Source organism: Brachyistius frenatus, unplaced genomic scaffold, assembly GCF_029030835.1.
Source record: "Brachyistius frenatus isolate BFR_SWC_R1_liver_20210118 unplaced genomic scaffold, ASM2903083v1 Contig_7, whole genome shotgun sequence".
In the NCBI taxonomy this organism is placed as follows: Eukaryota; Metazoa; Chordata; class Actinopteri; family Embiotocidae; genus Brachyistius; species Brachyistius frenatus.
The window spans coordinates 4,395,112-4,417,893 of record NW_027210606.1 but is presented as its reverse complement, the minus strand read 5'-3'; the positions used below and the strand labels follow the sequence as shown (position 1 = coordinate 4,417,893).

At 41.2% G+C, this 22,782-nt stretch overlaps 3 protein-coding genes across 4 annotated transcripts; 1 reads left to right on the top strand and 2 right to left on the bottom strand.

Moving 5' to 3' along the window:
• Window positions 1-957: 957 nt before the first annotated feature.
• Window positions 958-9,767, bottom strand: arpc1a (actin related protein 2/3 complex, subunit 1A). The gene is made up of 11 exons (XM_069689703.1): window positions 9,556-9,767; window positions 8,769-8,862; window positions 8,241-8,345; window positions 7,495-7,717; window positions 6,928-7,035; window positions 6,662-6,765; window positions 6,445-6,553; window positions 5,370-5,445; window positions 5,082-5,275; window positions 2,017-2,107; window positions 958-1,837 (listed from the first exon to the last, which is right to left on the bottom strand). Exons 2-11 carry the CDS (start codon window positions 8,830-8,832, stop codon window positions 1,799-1,801), a joined length of 1,113 nt encoding a protein of 370 aa, XP_069545804.1. The 5' UTR covers window positions 8,833-8,862; window positions 9,556-9,767; the 3' UTR covers window positions 958-1,798.
• A 46-nt stretch (window positions 9,768-9,813) lies between these two features.
• Window positions 9,814-12,705, top strand: LOC138615848 (lipopolysaccharide-induced tumor necrosis factor-alpha factor homolog). 2 transcript variants are annotated; one of them, XM_069689710.1, is made up of 6 exons: window positions 9,814-9,892; window positions 10,653-10,717; window positions 10,832-10,936; window positions 11,676-11,801; window positions 12,151-12,331; window positions 12,444-12,705. In XM_069689710.1, the coding sequence occupies exons 2-6, from the start codon at window positions 10,663-10,665 to the stop codon at window positions 12,559-12,561; spliced, it is 585 nt and encodes a 194-aa protein (XP_069545811.1). In that variant the 5' UTR covers window positions 9,814-9,892; window positions 10,653-10,662; the 3' UTR covers window positions 12,562-12,705. The 2 variants fall into 2 exon arrangements, with proteins under 2 accessions (XP_069545811.1, XP_069545810.1); XM_069689709.1 differs by having other exon boundaries at window positions 9,814-9,923.
• Window positions 12,706-14,836: 2,131 nt separating this feature from the next.
• Window positions 14,837-21,983, bottom strand: abcg2b (ATP-binding cassette, sub-family G (WHITE), member 2b). The gene is made up of 15 exons (XM_069689697.1): window positions 21,832-21,983; window positions 20,816-20,875; window positions 20,595-20,712; window positions 20,355-20,510; window positions 19,546-19,703; window positions 19,169-19,320; window positions 18,746-18,838; window positions 18,047-18,198; window positions 17,694-17,845; window positions 17,501-17,590; window positions 16,868-16,992; window positions 16,237-16,391; window positions 16,028-16,117; window positions 15,848-15,900; window positions 14,837-15,683 (listed from the first exon to the last, which is right to left on the bottom strand). Exons 1-15 carry the CDS (start codon window positions 21,981-21,983, stop codon window positions 15,536-15,538), a joined length of 1,854 nt encoding a protein of 617 aa, XP_069545798.1. The 3' UTR covers window positions 14,837-15,535.
• Window positions 21,984-22,782: the final 799 nt, after the last annotated feature.

Genomic DNA, 22,782 nt, shown 5'->3' with positions numbered 1-22,782 from the left:
CATCTAAGGTCGATCAGTAATTACACATTTCAAAAGTAGTTTTACGGGGTAATTTTTGATTGTTATATAAGGAAGATTTTTAAACACCAGAAGCACAGTGAAGGTTTTGTTAGCATTTTGCACATGCTTGAACAGCGCAGCAAATATTCTGGTCGCTCGAACAGCAAAGCACCAACGACAGCAGCGAAGAAGACGACTGCATCCAAGCAAATGAGGACGTCAACATTGCACAATTTAAAATATTCGGTTCATGTTGGCGAGACTGACGAGCAAGGCAAGCGTAAGGTACCCTGTGGAGATTCATGGTGAACAAATGTTCAGGGTACAGGGTACCTTTTAACTTCCTGTACTGTTATTACCATCTCATGTCTCAGGAACCAAACCCTCCCACCTAAGATGGTTTATCAGGGACCTCCAGCTGAGGACGTACCGCATCACACTATTGACACCGTTACAACTTTTTCATCTGAATTTAAAAAAATTATGTTTTTAAATTAGGCATTGCTGAAATCAGCTTCACGGTCAAAGAGTTGGTTACTGAACTGAGGAACAACTTCTGTTGAGAAAACGTGGTTTGGTTGCAAAGGATCAGAACCACAACAAACCACAATAATAATGTTATATTTTACTCAATATTTGAAGGCAAACTATTTTTATGCTGCCATATAAAACTGTTATTTTATTGTTGATTAAATTAATTTGATATTATTTACTATGCCGTCTTATCATTAAAAATACTGTGATGCAGAAATACCCTAAAATATCCTTATTTTAGAGCCAAATTGCTCAACCCTACTTCCTGCATTAAAAATGTTTTGAAGCACACCAGTAGAAATATTGACTGTAGAATTTTTGTAGACACAGAAACTAGTAAAGCACACCCAGTGAATGTATGTAGCAATGATACATCCACAGTGTCAGGAGAGCAAAGACAAAGGAAGAGAGCAGTCGAGTGGGTTGTGTACTGTAAATGTATTTCGTCTTTATTTTATGTCTACCTCATGATCAGTTAACATAGAAATCCTCCATCTCGTGTGGTTTTAGTGTCGTAGCTACAGAGCCCAGTGCTGGCCAGCCGTGACTCCGCACAGAGTTTAGACAGCTGCTTTCTCTCTCCACCATCGGATCTTGTACAGCTCTCAACAACCAACCAGCAATGTGTACTCAGAATATCAATAACTCCCTCCGATCTTCATATTAAACAATGCCTTCATCTGCCGGAGAATATTTACGATCCTCCAGGAACCAAAACATCACATCCTGCGATATACTTAACACTGATATTCAGAGATCATGTTAAGGTTAATCTGAGGTGAAATACAGTCAGATTTTTTGGATAAAACGCACCTCTTAGTGTTCAACTTTTGGTACAGGAGGTTAGAGAACATAAAAACACACATTTCACATCACGTTTTAATACGTGTCAGAGGACCTTCCCACTTTGACACGTGGTTAACCTTCATTTAAAAACACACACACAAAAAAAAAAAAAAAATCAACAGTGATGTCACGCGTCAGCTCAGTGTGTAGTGTGTGTGTGTGTGTGTGTGTGTAGTGTGTTTTATTGTTTGTGTGAGCAGGTGTAAGCACACACCCACAAGAGTGTGTTATGGTCTGATCAGTGCTTCAGCAGACACTCGATAAGGTGGTCAGTCATGTATGTTACTGGCTGAGTTGCAGGAATGGAGGGGGGGGGTAGAGAGTGAAAAGGGGAAGGAGGGGTGAGTACTTGGGGGTGGGGGAGAGGGGGAGGGAGGCCGCAGCGTCTTCTCTTCATTCATTCATTCACAAGATTTCTTCACATGATGCGGAGACCCTGGATAGAAGCTTCTAGACTCTGAGGAGGTAAACACACAAGAGAGAGAGAGGGAGAGTGAGAGTGAGAGAGAGAGAGGAGAGAGTGTGAGAGGGAGAGTGAGAGAGTAAGCGAGAGTGAGAGAGAGAGTTAGCTCTGGAAAAGTCAAACTCTACTGAAAACTGCTTGTGTGTGAATTTAGTTTTTTTTTTTTTTTATACCTTAAAGTCCCAAATGGTCATCGCTCCATCGATGCCTGTGGTGCAGAACTTGCGACAATCCCTTTTGTCTCCCTCATAGATAGACACTTGGCTAAGGAACAGACATGTAGATACATACAAACAGTCTTAAAGGGTGATACAAGAGATAATACAGAAAATCCTGATGAGGATGACGAGAGTGGGATGTAAGGTCAAATATCTCATCCTCTGTGGAAATACACCAATAAACTTTCCTTCTTCCTTCATGTCAGATGATGGTGGTAACAAAAAGAAAAAGCAAGTTCATTTGCACTCAATCCGTATAGATTTAACAAACAAGATGGAAGGTGTTCATCACCGAGCCTTGGAGCTGCTGGTTGTTGGGTTTTGTTACCTTTGGGCTCATCCAGGCTCGCGGCGACGAGCTAACCAGCTGCTGCTGGTTCTCCGGTATGAAGCGTACACTGTGCTCCAGACTAAATCTGACGGCACCGACATGCCACTCAAAATGTTGATAAGACTGATCTTGTTGCGTGCAAACGGACTGAATAAAGTGAGGCGCACGGAGCAGGACGAAGCTACAGGGAGTTGTTGTAGCTTTTGTGAGTAAGTATTCCAAAATCACAAAACTTGATCAACATCAGCATCTGATTTACACACTTTTATGCGCACGTGTGATTTCACCTGAAACTTGAGCAGAGAGTTTGTGTTAAATCTTCAGGGAACAGAAAGAAGTCATGTTGGCAAAGCGCCACGGTTCGGGTTGTTGGTGCTGAATGTTTTCCCTCGCGGCTGAACCTGTTGTTGACAGTCTGACCCTGAGGGACAAGTTCCCAGTGAAGAACCCCACAAATGTCCGAGGCAACGTACCCACGGTGCTCCCGGAGCACCTTCTTCAGTTTTGGACCATGACGTTCTGCCCTTCTTGAAACACCTCGCCCGGCTCAGTGCTTCCTAGTCTCAAGTATTTCAAGGGTCTCCGGTACCGATTTCCTGAGTTTGACAAAAAAAAAAAAAAAAAAGTATTGTGCGCTCCCTGCTCAAGTTTTCTGTCCACGCAGATGAACATGTGTAACTCAGGTGCTGATGTTGATCAAGCGACGCGACTTGAAATACTTCCTCACGAAGATGACAGCTCCCCCCCCGTTTCACTGCACCGTTCAGTTTCTGAACTTGTTGATTCTCCCTCGTAAAGAGCCCAACAAGTCCGATCACAGTTGGATGGTAGGCAACAGGCAGGAAACATGACCCCGGGCAAAACTGAAATACACAACAGCTAATGAGTAGCTGTTTTTTTCCCCCTGAAACTTAAAGAGATGTGATACGCTGGGCTGAATTTGGCTCGCAGCTCGACTCTTTTACTTTTCTTGCTGCAGTTTGTGTTTCACCCATCACCTGCTTTCTCCACATCTTCCTGTGGCTTATCAGCTGTGCTTGGAGGAAAGGAAGGAGGAGTATGTTTCATCACTGCCCCCGATGTTAATTAAAGCATCCGTCCAGACGTTGCTATGACAGCATTGGAGATTGTTGGCTGCTTATCTCAAAAAGTGACCTTAAAGAACAACTGTGATTTTTTTTTTTTTTTCCTTCTCTATGCGTGTATAATATTTCAGTCGGATCAGGGCGACTTCAGGATTCAAATAAAAATAAAAATCACTCGCACCTTAAATAAAAAATGGTCACAAAATGCGACCGATCAAGAAAACATTCCCTGTTCGACAGATCTGATAGGATCATCAGTGCGTGTATTCAACTCCAGCAGGAAATCACAGCTCTGCATTGGAGGAGTGTTTTAGGGTTGACGGTCGTCACTGAGTTTCACGCTGGTAAAGACGACCTACCCAGAAACATCTTTTTCTTTTTCTTCACCATGTCTGACAGTAAGTGGGACTGAAAGCTACTGAGGCAAAGTGTTGACTGGAGATGATGCCACTTAAAACAATGTAATGATAATATAATGTAATATATATCCTAACTAAGCAGAGGCTTTATAGTTTTCAAAAAGTACTCAGAGTTGCACAACCTATTTTTATTTCTGCCGATTGGAAATCTTAAAACAATTCATATTTAAGGCACGGAGCTGTGGCGAACTGACATATTTGTTTTATTGCCTCTCGGGTTGGGTGCTGAGATTTGGTACTTTTATAGCCGGCCCGAATTGCTTGGATGCTATCTAGTATCAAAAAATTTAACATCATCTGATACTAAATATTGATACCAGGGCTACATCCACACTAACACACTTTTGAACATTACCTTTGCAACATTTATGGAGGAATAAATCTCATCAGCATCAGTAAGTCAGTTGAACACTTCCCATGCACAGGTGGTACTTGGGCAGGTGGATGACATCACTCGGTTTTTTAACTTCAGTAAACCTTACATTACAACGCCTTATTTCACTCTTTTCAAACTAGGTTTTGGCTACAGGGTATCAGTATCAGTATTGAAATATTTTAAGGATACCACACCTTAATTGCCTCATACTTTTGTTATTAAGTCCACCGAGCAAAAATGTATGTTTTACCACAGCAGAGTAATAAATCCTACATTTGTTTTGTATAGAGGGGTTAATGTGTAGGAATTTTTTTGGAGCATGTGGTTCTGTTGCAATGTAGTGAGTTATACTAAAAGGTATTTAGTCTACTCTGACTGACAAAATATTCCAAACAGCTCTCAGTTTGATGTTTGCACTGCAACGTACAGGCTGTTAAAGTTTTTTTTTTTTTTTTTACTGAGTTGTGTAAAACCAGCAGAAGCCAACACCCAAGATGTTCGCAAAACACTGCTTTCAAAAAACTGTTTCCAACTCTGATTACACCGACGTTCACACAACCAAAAGCAAAGGATCCAACTCTTATGATGGCAAGAACTCAATACTGTTAGACATGTTTGATGAAATGGACACAAAAATGAATGAAATTGTCACTTTTGTGGAAACTGCCTATACAAGTTTTAAAGTTTTCTACATACAAGTCACTGTATTTGATTAAATTCTTGATAAAAAAAAAAAAAAATCGTAATATTTTCTGCATCTATACTTAAAGAACGGTTGTTAAGCCGGTCTCTGTTGGCGTGCGACCTACGTGATGCTGTTCTGGTGCAGTGTGTCCAGGGCAGTGTTGCGGTCCTCGGTGGTGGCTCTCTTGTCCATGTTCCTGAAGCGCTCCATGGCGGAGATGTTCCTCTGGATGCTCTGCTTGGGGAGGTCGAGCTTTGACACGAACGTCAGCGTCCCACCATCGTCACAACGGAACAGCATTGGGCAACAGTCGTGGCCCTGAAGACGCAGACAAAATGTTCAACACGGCTTTCCTGACTTTCCTTAAATCGATGCACAGAAAAACGTAGCAGCGTGTGTGTGTGATTCTTACCGCAGCTACTAGACTGTTCTCTGAAACAAAAATGACACTGAGGAGGGGGAGGAACTCCGTCTTCAGCTGTGAAGGACTAAACACACACAAACACACACACAATTAACTAGATTCTTGAGAGTCAGCTGGTTTTAGTGCACTATATCAAACAGGCATAAAACAACACACACTCATAGTTGGTGTTGCCATAGAAATATTGGTTTTGTGACTAAAACCTAAAACTGCACTGGTCTTTGATCGCTGCAGCGTGGGTCGGTTTCCGCTCAGAACTCGCAGATATTTTTACTCGGCCTGTATCGCCACCTCTCACTTCATATTACCTGCAATTTGCTGACAACATGTCATTATGTTAGTCTAGCCTAGGATCTGGTTCACCTGGCGTTTACCTTCCTCGCCTCAATGGCACCTTCAGTAAATCAGATTACAAACCATTGATTATGCACAGCAGCCGATAAGAAAGAGAATGAATGAGCATGTCTTCTGTGGTAGAGGGAGAAATAATGTCACATTCATTTTGTAAATGTTTTTTTTAATATGATGGATTTGGTTTTAACATGATTGCGTGGGAGGCGATTTTAATTCAATGAAAGGGGTCACTTATTTTTTTGGATCATCAGATTGTTTTGGAAGCATTCACCTCATTATCTGTTGTCCGACAAGACTTCCTACCTCATCGACTGTTAACAATGCATTTACTTTACTGTTTTTAGTCGCAGCAAAAACAAAAAGGCACCTTGTCCAGTTCTAATGTGTGTATTTACTTTAATATTTGCTGTAACTTAACAGCAATCACTAGAGCTTCCCCTGGTTTCATTGTCAATGTTTTCAGCATCATCTCATTGATTGACACTGACAAACTCCTCCATCAGGTATGAAGACAGCTCTAGCCACACAGGGAATTCAACTCAACACATCACAGACAGCAAAATGCTGTGTTCTATTTGTATTCTTCCAGAATTTCTAACTTATGTTTCTGTTTTATTGTGTAGCTAGAAAGAAATGCACAAATACATGGAATAATTTAGATATCCAATGTCAGAATAAGCAGCCCCTCTGTGTGTAGAAATAAACACACCTGGCAGTCTTCGAGCTGTCCACCACAGTGACAATGCTGTCGTGGCTGACCCAGGCCAGACGATTACCAGAAGCTGAGAAAGACACAGAATGGACCCAACCCCCTCCACCTGAGACACCAAGAACACATACAAAAAAAATCAGATCTGGTTTCATTCCAAATGGTGACTACAAAGTCATATGAAAGAGAATAAAATATAAAAGACACAAAGACAGACCGGCTCCTCCAAATTCTGCCAGCACGGCCCCAAATGGCATCTTGCTGCCCCAGGGTGTGGGGCCGGGTTTCTCTTCCACCTCCTTAATGTAGGCTGAGAACACCCTGGAGGCCAGAGAGGGAGAGGGTGGGCAGAGGGAGAAAAAAGAAAAAGAAAAAAAAAAAAGCACAGAGCAAAACAGTGAAAGATGTTGGCCAGTTTTCAATCACTTCATCTTTTAGCCTTTTAGAAATGTTTGAATATTACTTATTAGACAAGCGTTTTACCTGCATTTGAAGTCACATGAGCCAGCAGCCAGCAGGACGTTGTTGGGATGCCAGTCCAGACTGAGGATGGTGGAGCGGACTGGCTTCTTGATGTGCTTGCTCACCCACCTGAAGCACACAGAGAAGCACAGTTTCTTTATTTAAACAGAGCATAAAAACGTCAGCCCTTCCAGCAAGCTAAAATGCAATCTGTGTATAGTTCGTGCAATTTTGTGAAGAAGAGCAACATGAAAAGAGAATAAATTGGCACAAGGCCAGATAAAAAGAGTCCTTTGAGCCTGGGAGTGTATCTTTATTAGTCACTTGGAAACCAGGTGAAGACAAACAGATACGGATTCATTGTAAAGTGTGTGTAAGGGTTGTTGCCGTGTCCCAAAGAAATAAATTAGTCATGAATCTGAAAAGAACTTTGTTCGAAAGAACAAAAATAATGTCAAAATAAAACTGCAAGAGAGCACGTTAAAAAGTGACTGTGTACTTTAAGTGCAAAAGTAACTGATTAAAATGTCAAAACTCAAAAGTATGAGAGACATTTACAAAATGTTTTGATTGTACTCGCGGTCTCACCAGTCATTCTCGGACTCAAAGTAGCAGACAGAGATGAGCCGAGCGCCGCTGCCGACTGCGAACTTGTTCTCCAGTGGAGACCACTTGACGAAAGTGGCCGCTCGGTTGATCCTGAGGATGACCAGCGTGGGCTTCCATACTCCCTCCTTCTGAGACCACACGTAGGCATTACGGTCTGCTCCACATGTCACTATACGGTCACTTTTGGGAGCCCAGTCAATACCTGCAGCGCAACCAAGAAACAAAAACAAATAAGTACAGAGGGAGATGGAGGTAACGGCGGACTGACAGTTCAAACAATTACAACTTGATATCAATAACTTCTGCAGGATCTCACACAGCGTTTTTCTTACCATAATAACATTTAGGTGCGGCACCCAAGTGTTTTACTCACAGCACCTTAGACACTAAAGCTTCACGATAAACTTGATTGATTATCATTTTTTTTTGCTAACAGTGCATTTTTAAATAAATATTATCACTGCAATACTCCAAAATTACATGAAAATGCATAGTTTTAGTCAAAAAAAAAAAAAAAAAAAAAAAAAGCCGCTACCATGCATGCAAGCCCCGCAGAAACTCAGGGTAAATCCTGGTAGTATTAGAGAACTGTGTTACCAGCAGTTCCAGAAACATTTGTGATTGTTGGTTAGTTATAGGAACACAGACCTGGATTGAGACGTAACATTAGATGACAACAAATAATCAGTCCAGAAAAGAAGGTCCAAAACAGGCTGATTAAATACCCGTTATGTGTCCATTGTGCTCCTTCAGCTCGTGGGTCTTGACCCACTGGTTGCCACTCTTCTTGTAGATGTGGACTTCATGGTTATTAGGACTGATGGCAATCTCTGAAAGACAAGTGTGAAAGGTTAACACGATGGACACGCAGGTAACAGACCAGCTTGACCAGTAAATCAATCACAAATCATTGATTATGCGCAGCAGCCGATAAGAAAGAGAACGAATGAGCACGTCTTCTGTGGTAGAGGAAGAAATAAATGTCACATTCATTTTGTAAATGCTTGTTTTTGTTTTTTTCTAATATGCTGGATTTGGTTTTAACATGATTGCTATCCAGTTTCTGGGATGTGCCGTGGACAGAGCTGGGTAACGTTCAACCAATCCTGCAAACAAGAACTGCCATGTTTGTTTCGTTGATCTCACATTACTTCCACACATAACACATTCAGAAGTACTTCGTGTGCCTGGTGCAGATGATTTAACTCGTTGTATAGTACATCAATGGGTATTCATATCCGCGCCTTCCTTACGTGTCCTGTCGCGGTTCCACGCGTGGCAGGTGATGGGCTCCAGTAGGAACTGATGGAGGGACATCTTGTCTGGGTGTGGTCCTCAAGTACAACTCTGACAAGTCACACAGCAAAACTTAGTTCAGCGACAAGAGACGAAACAAACCCGGAGAGAGTTGAGGACGAGCCTCCGGTCGGCTTCAACTCTCCTCACGTTATCTTCTCAGACGAGACGACCAGTGACCTTTTAACACGACCGGACCGGACCGGATCGTGAGCTGCTGGTTTGGGTTTATTCGTTTCACCCCAATAATAAAACAACCGAGGCTGCTTTCTACGAGCCGCTCGTAACATCAGCTGAAACGTCCTCGACTCACTTCAGGTCTCCTATTTTATTGATTTATTATTTTATTTTTAAACCCACAACACGCCGAGTTAAACACTCGTACGAGCTGGTGTGTCCGCGCCGAGTTATCTCCCGTGATGTGATCACGACCGAGTCGTTTCACGGAGTCTCAACAACACCGGGAACATGGACCGTCGCTGCTCGCACGTCCGCCGGACAGCGAGCCCCCGGTTCGCCGGTGTTACCCAGGCCTGACAGCCACACTGGCCAGTTTTTAAAAAAAGAAAAAAGGTTTAGTGACGGCGCTGCTACACACATCCAAAAAAGGGGGGCTTCCCCTCTCCGTGTCGGACGTCGGCTTTTCCTCGTAGGAGCGCTGCTTTTTGTTTGTTTTTGTTTTTGTTTCCCGACGATAGCTGCGCCATTAGCCGCGCATTCCGCTTAGCCCGCATGCTAACTCACCTCGTCGGTCCGGTTCTGTCGGGGGGAGGAGGAGGAGGAGGAGGAGGGGGGGAGAGGTTAGGTCAGGGGTGGACCTGAATTCGCGGACTCTGGTCAGTCGACACGAATTCGTCCAGGAATGTTGAGGGGATGTCGAGACGGCCCAGCAGGATACGACCGGGGAGCGTCCGGTAGCTTAACGCGGCAGCAGAACCCCGTGGATGCCTGGCTGACAGCTAGCTTAGCATCGTCACGCTCAGCTGTTACGACCCGGTGAATGAGGAAGAGAAGAGCGCCTCTAGCGGCTCAACGTGGAAACACACAAACCAAGTGGCTGAACCGGGGAAGTTCCCGACAGGTTCATTTGGTCGGCAGAAGATCTACACAATGTAGGCTATTTGTTTTTTTTTATTATTATTATTTTTGTTTTAATTTTACAGATCACTTTTTATATTTTACATGTGTATTTTATGATAAACTGTCAGTAAGAGAACAATTATTGTATCACAATATCCAGGTTTGCTCTGTTTATGTTGTTCTAAACTAATTGGTGTATTTGGTAGTTTCGAGCTTTCACCATCATCACAGAGCTCAGGGTATTGTGAAAGAAAAATCTTTTTTTTTTTTTTACTGTAACATAAGCCATCATAAAAGTCATCATAAAAGAAATAAAAGAAACCATGTTCTGTTTTTGTCACCGCCAACACACATGGATATTACACAATTACTTTTAACTAAAGTAAGTCAAAAATTGTCATTCAGTTGCACCTTTTTGGAGAACAGGCCAAATTGAAACCTCAAAATCCCTCAGTTAGAGGGAATTAGAAGATTTACAGGCATGTAATACAGCGAGGTCACATTGCATCAACTCCTATTTTTTTCTAACTCCAGTGAAACAAACCAAAAGGGCAGTTTGGTGCTTAAATGCAACTTTTACAGACCTGTCTGCCTATTTTAAAAAGATCATGCTCCCATTGACTTATGGGTAATATGTTCTTTAACCAATCAGAGAAGAGGTCAATTAATTGCACCTGGTATGTCTCCAGATAAACTGCTGCCGGGTGTGAACATCAAAACACATTTGAGCTTTTACTTTCTTTCTCTGTGCTACTTCACAGCGCCTGTTAAATGGACTCAAAAGTGGATGAGTCATTTCCAACACCTCTGCCATACTTTCCACCAGGTAAAAAAAAGAAAAGAAAAAAGGGACTTCTTGACTGAAAACATCACTAGTTGTTTGGTTGGCACGGCCTAAAAAAAAAGAAGTGATTTTTGTGGTGTGTTTCTATTTTTGCAGATGAAAATGAAGCGCCAGTCTACACAATTCCCACAAGTTTCGACTATCCACGACCACCTTCTTCCTCTTTATCTCCAAGGAAGAGCCCCACCAAACCTCATCCAGGTGCATGTTCACCTACCATCTACCTCCATTTTGAATATGCAGGCCTGAGGTTCTTTGTTTATAATCTAGTTTAAAATGTGTGGATTTTAAATGAGTGATTTAATGAATAGTAATCAGTTTACCTACATTTGGATTTTAATTCCAGTGTTAGTTTTGCTCTTAATGTGTGATGGGATATCATGCTTTTGAGACGATATTGGCTATAAATAATATAAACAAGACCCTATTAAATGACTGCTTCCAACACTGGATTACCAACCAGGAAAAATTACAACTGCTTCAGGCACCTTAAAACATCAGATTTACTGTTTGGCAATTAGTTTTAGACAATGAGATTAACTGTGATGTTGTTTTAAAAATGTGGGATTATGTATGACTAAAGCACAGTATCATCTAACATGATATTGCACTAAATGTGAATCTTAAATCCCTGTCTTGGAGAGGGTCCCTGTGTCATAATCTAGTTTTAAGATTGATATTGTGTTTACATGATGCATATGGCAACAGCAATTGCTCACAATATGAACTATATGATATTTCATTATGACAAAATGGTGCATAATGCACAGAAGATTAGAGGAACAGGAGTTTATGAGGTTCCCAAGCAGGTTAATTATGTATGGTCTACAGAAGATCTACAGACCACACAATGTAATTGTATTTATTTTTTTAAACATAATTTTATGTGTGCCTGAAATAATCTTTTGTGGTAAACATCAGTGTGTTTCTATTTTTGCAGATAAAAGTAAAGTGGGGCTAGAAGCGGAGGTCTACCAAATATGCCAACCTTTTGACTATCCACCACCTTCTTCCTCCTTTTCTCCAGGAGTTGCCTTCTTCACCAAAACCCACTTACCCCTTCCAGGTGCATGCTCATATCATTTGCTTACATTTTGAATATGTCGGCCTGAGTGTCACTTTTTTTTGTTCATAATGCTGTTTAAAATGTACTGATTTTCAATGACTGATTTGATGATTATGAGCCAGTTTAGTGTTGACCTACATTTGGATTTGAATTCCAGTGGTAGTTTTGCTTTTTGTGTAATGGGATATCATGCCTTTGAAATTATATCTGCTATAAATAATGTAAGGATGTTTTTAATTGATAGTAAACAGTAACTGCGAACAGGTGTGTACTTTAAGTGCTTTAAGTAATCTTTCTTTTTCTTTTTTTTCCTTTTTTTTTTTTATATCCCCTCATGCCTTCTCTATAGTGTTTTCCACTCCCTTATATAAGGCTACTCCCAGGCCAAAGTTTGTGAGCTATGAAACGGAGCTGTATCGCTCTCCAGCTCAGGCCACATGCCCCTCCTGTCAGGCTCAGGTCACCACACAGGTTACCTTCAAAGTCGGGACGTACGCATGGCTCATGTGTCTTCTGTTTGTGTTATGCGGGTGAGACGAGAAGCATTCAAACACTCGCATCTAATCACCCAGCATCAATCAAACACCCTTCTAGACACACCCTCCCAAACGATGTGAGACTAACATGATTTCTGATTCACAGGTTGGTGCTTGGCTGCTTCCTGATTCCATTTTTTGTGAACTACTTCAAGGATGTCTATCGCACCTGTCCTCGCTGTAACTGGGTTCTTCATGTGCACAGGAAGAAATTCTGCCAATGAACACACGCTGCTGTAGTAAACTACTGTCTTTAAGTCACAATTATATGATGTACATGTGAACATCAGTTCCTGTTGTGTAGAATTCAAAAGTTTTTTAATATCATTTTAATTATGTTTTGAGACCAAATCATATCAAATAAATCTTTTTTTGTCCCAACCTTTTTGTGTCTTCTGTCTTGTAAAAAATGAGTACACAACAATAAAAGAGGCTAAGCTTGAACATGTTGAGCTTGAAGCAAATTGTGTATATTCTTCTACAAATACCTGCAAAATAAGCATTTGACTAAAAAGGAAAAGGTTCACTCAGTAGCTTTTTCCATCCACTGATGGAGATCATAATATACAGTTAAATGCTGTGGGAAAAGCTAGTAAACAAACCTTTATTACATTCTTTTGTCAAACTTACTTTATGCAGGATTTAGAATTAACCTCCATAGGTTTTCTCACTGCCACTCTGATCAGTACACAGACACAGAGTTATCCATACTGAGTGGATTAGGCCCACATGTGCACTTGTGTAGTAAACGTGCCCTCACTGTTGAGACAGGAGGATTGGGTGTGTTTATTTTAGATCTTTGAGCCACACACCATTTAAGAAGTTGCAAAAGCCTCCATCTAAGGTCATACACGCCTTTTGAAGCGTGCATGCCACATCCTCCGCCCCCCTCACCCTGCTCAGGTATAAAAGGTTGCCAGGATGTCTGCTGGTCCAGGGTAGACGAGCACAGGTGGATCCTGGCAGCAACACGCCGTGGCTGTCCGCTGACCCCTGCATGGCTGAAGATGCATCACAGTATCTCACCTCCCTCAGTAAGTCGGTTTCCTCCTTAGTGCACTCTTCTTTCTTCTACCAGCACTTCAGCCACAAAAGTGAACTCCTCTCCTATTTGATGCTGTGTGTTGCCAAAATGCCATTCATACCACCAGTATCGATTGCTCGCTCTGTCTCAGGACTGACTGGTAAGGAGAAGCCAATCAACACCTCCTCTACAGCTGCTGCGGCCAAAACTAAAACTCAAAGAGAAGACAAAAGCAGCTCAGTGAAGGAGCGCCTGTCTTTAAACTTGAAGCAACTCGGGAAGAAGAGTCAACCCCGCAGTCATCTGCCAACAGCCAAAGGAGTGTCAGGGGCAGAGCTGCATGCGAAGAGAAGGGACCGCTTGCCGCCCTCATCACAGACAGGCAATGCACCTGCCTCCAGCTTGGGGGAGTCTCTGTCCAACACACAGCGACACAAAAACTCGAGCTGCAGCTCCATAAAGAGCAAACCAGAGGTGAAGACGAGGACAAGGGGCCAAGAGGAGGCCTGCTTCACACTGACTCTTACACCTGAGGCTGTTCTGCTGCTGCAGCGGAGGAACCGTGAGAGACATCAACGCTCAGCCGTCAGAAATGCTGCGAGCGGAACTGGAAGCGACACGGATTCCAGACGCAGGAGGGAAAATGTCTCCAAAAGGCATCAACCAGCAATGCCGAGAAGCAGCACTCTCAACAGCAGAGTCGCTGCTAAAAACAACACTAACATGGAAATGGGAGGCATAAGCTCAATCGTGAAAATCTCCCTTCTGAATGAGAAACATAGGTATGATGATGTGGAGTACGAGGAAGAGGAGGACTATAATGTGGATGAGCGTGTGGTGTTGAAATGTACTGAGTGGCTCCGTGGGCTGGAAAACACACCAGTGGCAATGGGGAACAACCTGAATAAGAGTGCAAGCAATTTGAAAAGTTTTTAAAGGTGAATTTAAATGAGTGGTCTCCCAGCAGTCTCTGTGTGTGTGTGTGTGTGTTGGCTAGTTTCTGTTAGATGTTCTCCTGTACAGGTCCTCTATTTTTCTTGTGTATGCTGCAGGGATAAATCCGATTATGCTGCGCATGTGTCCCTTTGAGAGAAACATACATTGTGACATTGTTGGAGTTTTTCAAATGTGGTTATTTGCCCAAACAATTGAGGTATTCCAGTTTAAAATCATAATGCACGTCAGCTACAAATAACCACTGACATTTCTTATGCTGAAATTTACATATTAATCATGCATGTGAATTTTTTGTGAATTCTATATTTTACATTGACACATGATGATTGTGTGATAAGGCGGAGGTGTGTAACAGTCTGTAAAGCGCTTGGAAGGACAACTCTTCACTATCAGAGTGCACACTCACTCAGAGCAGCACACCTTCAGAGAAAAAAGGTCTAAAATGATGCATAGGGCATCTATAGTATTTGAATTATATGGAGTGGTGCCGACAAATATCACATAGAGTAGATGGTAAATGTTTTTATGATTTCCCAACCTTAAAACTGCTTTAAGTGAAATTAAATGGACACTGTGTATTGCTTTTCTGTCATGTGTGAACCTTTTTCTACAGCCTGTTATTAAGTTTTACAGCTTACATCAAATGAGTTTACAGACATACTTTATCTTGAGTTAGATCATGATGTTGTGAAAACTTGCATTAAAAACAAAAAAGCACATTTTTTTTCAGTGTTTCTGCACAGCATTAATTAAAGAGGAGCAACTTTATACACAAGCTATTATTTTTTACCTGGGGGACAAAGACATTTTTTTTTTTTTTTTTACCAAAAGATTCCCTATAAATGTGGATTTGATGCATATTTTCTTGATTGTAGCTTATATTGTCTCACTCAGTGTAAGTAGCTTTGTAAAGACTAAGACATTGGCTTGGCAGTTGACACACGACCCCTCGTACACAGACCAAGTGTGCTTAGTTGCAGCTTATCCACCCGGGAGTCAAATGTTACAACACGTGTGTTTGTTTGTGCATGAAAGCATTAGTGAGGGAGAGGTTCCATGACAAATCTTTCACAAAATATATTTAGAATAATAATTCAAAGAAAGCTTTATCTAGTGCAAACATATGAAACAATAGCTCCCCAGTGTTTTCCTGTTTCTGTTAAATAAATAAAATACAGGCATGGTTGCTTATTGGTAAATAAACACATGAATGGGCATCATTTCCAGCGGTTGATGCGTCGCAGCTGCACATAGGCCAGGGTCATGCAGACAACTATGATTCCCAGCAGAGCCACCACGTTCTGCCAGAAGCCCCAAACAGAGTAGTCGATGTTCTGGCTTTCTAGGAACAGTTCCCCGGGGACACTGAAGCACAGGCAAGAGACACTTATTAAGTGTGTGTGTGTGTGTGTGTGTGTGTGTGTGTGTGTGTGTGTGTGTGTGTGTGTGTGTGTGTGTGTGTGTGTGTGTGTGTGTGTGTGTGTGTGTGTGTGTGTATTTGTGTGTTTAACACAGGTTATCAGACTCACATCGTGGTGTTCATGTAGAACAGCTGCCCTTTCATCTCATTGATGAATGCCGCCTGAGAGAGACAAAGAGATCAGGCTGAACTTCTTTGCTTCAGAAAGAGGCAGATTAAATCAACCTCACTGATCCCATTCTCCCAAACAAACCCTCATGCTTTGCTCTGCCTATCTTTCATATCTTACATTCAATCCGTATCTGAAGATACTGATCCACTTCAGCCAAGAGAGCCAGCTCAGCATGACATTGAGATTGACAAGAAAACCACCAAAGACCTACAATGGGAGACGGAAGACATAAGAGAGGGAAGAATACATTTGTGAAAAATAATTCTCTTACATATCTTCCAGAGCACACATTATGATCCGTCTCATGTATATTCTTGGTGTCTCACCATCATGAAGACGAAGGGCAGAGCGATGAGGATGTTAGCCATTGCGAAAGAAGATACACTCGCTGAGATGAGGAAGGCCAGAGCGACCCCTGACAGACTGATCAGAGACATGATCATAGCAAAGAGGAGGAAGGCCACAAAGGCAGGCTTCAACCCTGGAAGAATGACGGCCACAAGGAAACAGGAAGACATAAAGTTCTCCATAAAACAGCAACGGGGCATTTTAATACAATCATCAGGCTCCTCCTGATGGGTTTAGCAGTGAGGTCAAATGGAAGGTTCCAGACACAAAGTGATCGACAGCAGGTTCATAGATTAGAAAGACATACTCTGTAAAGCTGGAATCAGGCAACTCCCTGTCTTCCAGATCTAATCCATCAACCCTGAAACATCCTTGAGATGAAGCCAGTCCAGAAATGGGCTGTTTCCTCATTCACTACTACACACCATACTTTACTGATTTCACACTACTTCAAGACAAGTAAATAAATTGCAAAAGCACTTTACAAATTTGGGGATCTCTAGATTAGTCCTAAATATTAGTCATTTCATGGATGTGAGTAAACAGCACCTGCACCTCTCTGTACTTGATGACTGCTTGTGTGTATGTGCTTGCATGCAGGTACGTTACCCATCATATAGTAGGCGATGGCAGAAAACACGACGATGGGGATGATGCGATTTGGGATGAGATCCGCAAAGATCTTGGACAGGAAGTAGACAGACGTTCGGTAATAGCCACTGGAGTTCTCGTGACTGCAACAGGCATTAAAGAAACACATTAAACATTAACATTAAAAATAAAAAATTATGATATCAACATATCAACATATTTCATAAAAAACCTACAATAAAAAGATTGTTTTGTCTGTGTAGCCAAGATGCAAAAAACATGAACGTTGTAGATCACTCACTAGAGTCAAAAATGTGGATTCATTGAGCAGCTGAAAATAGTCCCCAGCAACTGCATTATTTAATGTTGCAATTTACTAAAAACTGCAATGCCAAGTTGTTTTGGGAAGTTATTTATACTTTATGAAGAGAAATAAAACCAAGACAACACTACATGCCCTGTTTTTAAAGATTTATAACCTCAAATGGGATTGAAGCTGAGTGTCATGAAGAAGGGACGCCAAAAGTAATGGAAGTATGTTGTATTATTGAGACAGAAAAGCACTGCTGGTTTTGGTCCTTCGTCGTCGTAGAGACCTTCTGCAGATGTGAGTTCTTCAAAAGTACACATACAACATTATGTTCAACTCACATGAAGATTGCCCGTTCATTGATAAAGAGTTCAACAGCAGAGAGATTCCCAAACACCATGTTGATTGTAAGGAAGAAGAACGCTCCGGTCCTGTCATTGAGAGAGAGGGCGAGGGTGAGAGCTGTTTGGTTATATTTAATTTGATTTTACAATAGGACAGAGGTCGATGGTTGACTGTTGTGCTGCGGGTTACCTGTTCTGTAAAGCTTCAGGCAGTGTCAAGGGCATCTGGTAATAAATGAGTCCCACCAGAATTGCAAAAAAGATGTTAAGAGCCAACTGGGCGTAGGAGGTCTGAGGGTTCCTCAGACTGTTCACCACTGTCCTGCCACACACCACCCGCATCTGTCTCACACACATACAGTACAGGAGAAAATTATCAATATTTTTTATGGTTATGGTGACAGTAAACTGGGATCATTCAGCAGGCAGCCAAGCACACTGTCATACCAGGTGGCTGGCACAGTCGTTAAACTCTGTGACATAACACCATTTTAATATAAGAGAGAAGTTCTGCCCAGTTTCCTCAAATGCAGATTTGCTGACCTGATAGAAGAAAGAAGTGGCGTAGTCAGCTGCCTCAGCTTCACCTTTGACCCCTTCACTGACACTCTGGTTGACATGGTCCAGCTCTTCAATCACATTCTGGCACAGTTTGGATTGCCGATACTTTATTGCCAATGGGTTTTTACTCTCCACTTAGGAAACAGAGGACAGCCATCTCAGTGCCATGTTATAGACAGATGAGGACAGATAATGTAAAAAAAAAAAGAAGTTTGTATTCATTCAAGGTGTGGCAATTTGAGAATAAAAAACATTTAGGTACCAAGACTGAAAAATATGAAGCTAGTACAAATTACTGGAGTATATTGTCATTTTAAGTTTGCAGGTCTCCAGCTGAGAATCTGTGGTGAGACAAAGTTTTTTATATCATAAAATCTCATTGTCATGCTCAGCTAAGCTCATCGCCACCCAAGTCTAACTTAAAACGTATAGCACAAACATTAAATTAAGCTTGTGATCTAATTCTCACAAAGAAAAGATACTTTTTTTGTCAACTAGTATTTCATCGTCTATGTTTCACAATGTGGACGGTACTGTCATAAATCAGTTAGTTACACTTCTTCAGCTCCCTCACCTTTGATTTATACACCTAGATGTTTTGTTTTACTCTCAAATGACCAAAAAACACACTTAGAGCTTCAGCCGGTGATACAAACATGACTTTGATTTATATCAGTTTACCTTCAGTGTTTGATTCTATTGTTGATTTTGCCTCTCCATTTGTGATGTCCATGAAGAAGTCAGCAGGGTTGTTGAAAGACTCGATCTGGTAGCCTGTGAGAACACACACACACATACAGTACATGTACATCCACATGCAACTTTGTAATGAGTTTTTCTTTAAAGACAAAATCTGGACATGGTATTTAAGAAGCGGGGGGAAAAAATGCACCATCTAGAAAATGTCAAATTGAACTTGGTGTGATAGCCGCACTTTATATGGTGACTAAGTACTATATTTGTTGATTTTTTTCCAGACACACACACACACACACACACACACACACACACACACACACACACACACACACACACACACACACACACACACACACACACACACACACACACACACACACACACACACACACACACATCATGTACCGAGGTCTGTGAAGTAGGCCAGTGCATGGCCTGTTGCTCCTGCATACACCATCTCGCCTTTATGCATCAGAGTCAGGTGGTCAAACTGTCTGAAGATGGAGTAACGTGGTTGATGAATGGAGAAGATCACAGTCTTCCCTCTTCTGGACAGCCTGGACACATGATGGAACGTTTTTTTTAAGCCGTTACAGAGCAGCAAAGGGTAAACAAAGGATTTGTTTGGAAATAATGGCTCCTCAAAAATTATTCAATGCTGACAGGGGTCAGTATGCTGCTTTCTGTTTGAACCCATCATACAGGGTGCTTCAGTTGTTGATTGTGTCTTAAGTGTGAGTATGTGCAGTCAAATGTGTGATTAATTAGTGATTTTGTTGTACCTGTGCAGTAGACCGATGATTTGGTTTGCAGTGTTGGAATCCAGTCCGGTGGTCGGCTCATCCAGAAACAGCAGAGAAGGAGAAATAATGAGCTCCATCCCGATGCTGCACCTCTTCCTCTCCCCTCCTGATACGCCGCGCAGAAACTCAGTGCCAATCTGAACACACACACACACACACACACACACACACACACACACACACACACACACACACACACACACACACACACACACACACACACACACACACACACACACACACACACACAAACACACACAATCACACACACGCAACACTTTGCTTCTAAAACTGACAGAAAGGGTGAAATTAACTTCTATAAGAGAAATGTATTTTTAAACTTGCACTCACGGGTCTATTTTCTATTATTACTTTTACATAAGTCACTTTTCACTGAAGTATCAAACCTCACTTTAGTTACAATTACATGATACAAGAATACAAAACAATTCTGCGACTCATAAATATGGGACATCTGCAACCCATATTTATAATGATAATACTCTCCAGAGGAGAAGAGTAATATGCTGTTACTTTTTTCCACACTTTACATAAACTTTAGTTTGAACTTGGGCTTCTCAGATTTTGGAAATCATAGACATAGAACCACAGCAGGCCTAAAACCTAAATTTTGTTTTATAAAAAACGAATTTCTGTTTGCTCCAGCACACAAATAAGTGATTTTGCTTCTGTTACAGTCTTTAACATCAACGACCGATTCACTTTGTTTCCGACAGCGCTGTGATGAGTTAAATGTAGCTGTTAGCTTTGTGCACAGAGCTCAGTACCTTTGTGTTAGCACAGTCTGTGAGGCCCAGGTCTTGTATGATGCTGTTTACTCTGTCGTGTTTATCTGTGGAGGAGTGATGCTTCGGGTTGAGACGCAGGTTGGCACTGAACAGAAGGTTCTCTCTCACACTCAGAGTGCCCATCAGGATATCATCCTGGAAACACAAGGAGGAGGATGTAGACAAGCTACTCAAAAGTATATAATGTCAAAGAAGGCGTGCGTGTTTGTATTTGTGTACCTGAACCACGTAGGCAGAGCTGAGGTTGAGGTCAGAAGTGACAGCTTTGCCGTCCACCAACACATTTCCTTGGCACAGTCCAGCAGGGTCTTTTCTGCCGGCGATTACGTCCAGGAGTCTGTCAGGACAGTGAAAACCCTCCTCGTTATGTGGCTGGGTAGCTGGTGCATGTGTATGAGCCAGTGTCTGTGTATTTGTATGTAAATGATTATGTTTCTTACGATGTTTTACCGCTTCCTGTGGCACCCATGATAGCATTCATCCCTGGTCTCATGATGCCACTGCATCAACAAAGGCAAATGTTTTATAAAAACAAATTATATTACAAACAAGGTAACAAGTTTCATTTAAAAGTTATTTTCTCAACCTTTTTTTTTACATTTAACACAATTTTTATGTATAAACTCATATTATTGTTGTAATTTTCAGCTTTATTTTTAAATGCTGTTACATTTGTCATAGCTAAAGATACACAGTAATTATACCTGACATGTCTCTTGGAAAACCTTATTTGAAGGCAAAACACATTCATCAATCTGTGTAATTCATAGAAATATTTGTATTGGCCTATTTTAAAAATAACAACAGGAAGCAAAGCAGCATAAAAAAAAGTAGCACTGGAGCCAAAAACTTTAATGTCATAAAATGAAATATCTGTCTAGAGTCAGTCATACTTTGATTATCTGATTTAAATGTATGCTGCTTGAATAGATAGATAGATAGATAGATAGATAGATAGATAGATAGATAGATAGATAGATAGATAGATAGATAGATAGATAGATACTTTATTAATCCCCAAGGGGATTTTTTTTTCCGCTACAGCAGCATTTATAGACACAGGAAAGAAATAAAATAACAGTAAAAAAATATTAAATATAAAAATGCACAGTATATACAATAAAATAGAATGAAATAAAATATAATAGAATAATTAAATTAAAACTAACTAAACAATAGTGAATTGACTGGTTCCAACCTACAACACTATGAGCTAACCCTGAAATAATACACAATCTCACACAAACGTGCTAGAAAATAATACATACAATAATAATAATAATAATAAATAATAATAATAAAACAATACATACAGAATTTGTATATATATATATAAAAAAAAGAGATGAACTTTTTGTGTCACCTGCAACAGGTAGCTCCAGCATTTTATCAGACAGCCACCGCCCAGTAACAACACTAACTATGTACTGTATAATAGTATGGCTTTGTATCCTACCTCACATCTTTGAGGATGTACTTTTCAGGACCGATCTTGCGGCAGCAGGTGGTCTCCTGAACACGGTAGTGCAAGTTGCTGAACATGACAGTCGGGCCCTGTTCTTGGAAACACTCCTCGACGCTGCGAGCGGTCTGCTCCCCTTGAGTCATCTTCAAACGCAGCTGTGTGACCCAGAAAAAGAGACAACCAGTCCGACACAGAGACCTGTGCAGACTGAAAGAGACAGACAGGTGAGCGAGAATCTAATCAGTACGTTTTTGTTATAACTCCTCTGAGCTTTGGACGCCCTCGGTTCCTGAGCTCATAGACTTGTGGATCAAAAAGATAGTGTGACATTGAACTTTGCTCTCAACATCTCAATAGCAGCAGTAAATGAATCCAGGAAGCACAAAAAAAAAAAAAAAAAAAAAAAATTGTTCAGTAAACAGCTGATGATAACAGATGACAATGTTTACACTTTGTATTCTGCTGCTTACCCGTACGTAGTACAAGTTCACAAAAACAGGGAAAGGACTTCAGTCAAAACAAAACAATTACACAAAATTGAAGGCTGTGGTATAAAGATTTTCCCGAAAGCAAAACAAGTTTTTGAGAGAATATATAACATGTTACTCCTTTCAACAAAAAAAAAAAAAAAAAAATTAAATTAAATTAAAACGCAACCCCTGTTCAGGGATTTCGTTGCTTTGATGTTAATTGGTCTGGTACGACCTTTAAGTTAATAAAGCAGCATCAGGGACGTCACTGAATATGTTAACTGACTTGAGCTACTGATGGAGAAGGGTTTCATATTTAACATTAACCCACGATTGTTAGTTGGCCTCAGTAGCTACTCGCTATTGTGCACAAGTTATATTAATTTACAGCACGAAACGTGTCCAGCTGACGGACGGATTGATTTCTGTGGTCAGACTGTCCCCTGTCGTACAGAAGGCTGCACAGCAGGCT

What these genes read in the sequence shown, in the direction of transcription:
- abcg2b (XM_069689697.1), bottom strand. Translation starts at nt 21,983, where the DNA reads ATGACTCAAGGGGAGCAGACCGCTCGCAGCGTCGAGGAGTGTTTCCAA. An exon ending in CAGACTGTGCTAACACAAAG is followed by an intron (nt 19,704 to 20,354) that starts GTACTGAGCTCT and finishes GTGTGTGTTCAG; the next exon opens with ATTGGCACTGAGTTTCTGCG. An exon ending in CCTGAAGCTTTACAGAACAG is followed by an intron (nt 17,591 to 17,693) that starts GTAACCCGCAGC and finishes TCTCAATGACAG; the next exon opens with GACCGGAGCGTTCTTCTTCC.
- LOC138615848 (XM_069689710.1), top strand. Translation starts at nt 10,663, where the DNA reads ATGGACTCAAAAGTGGATGAGTCATTTCCAACACCTCTGCCATACTTT. An exon ending in TCTGCCATACTTTCCACCAG is followed by an intron (nt 10,718 to 10,831) that starts GTAAAAAAAAGA and finishes CTATTTTTGCAG; the next exon opens with ATGAAAATGAAGCGCCAGTC. An exon ending in AACCCACTTACCCCTTCCAG is followed by an intron (nt 11,802 to 12,150) that starts GTGCATGCTCAT and finishes CCTTCTCTATAG; the next exon opens with TGTTTTCCACTCCCTTATAT.
- arpc1a (XM_069689703.1), bottom strand. Translation starts at nt 8,832, where the DNA reads ATGTCCCTCCATCAGTTCCTACTGGAGCCCATCACCTGCCACGCGTGG. An exon ending in GTGGAACCGCGACAGGACAC is followed by an intron (nt 8,346 to 8,768) that starts GTAAGGAAGGCG and finishes CTTGTCTTTCAG; the next exon opens with AGATTGCCATCAGTCCTAAT. An exon ending in TCATGTGACTTCAAATGCAG is followed by an intron (nt 6,766 to 6,927) that starts GTAAAACGCTTG and finishes TCTGGCCTCCAG; the next exon opens with GGTGTTCTCAGCCTACATTA.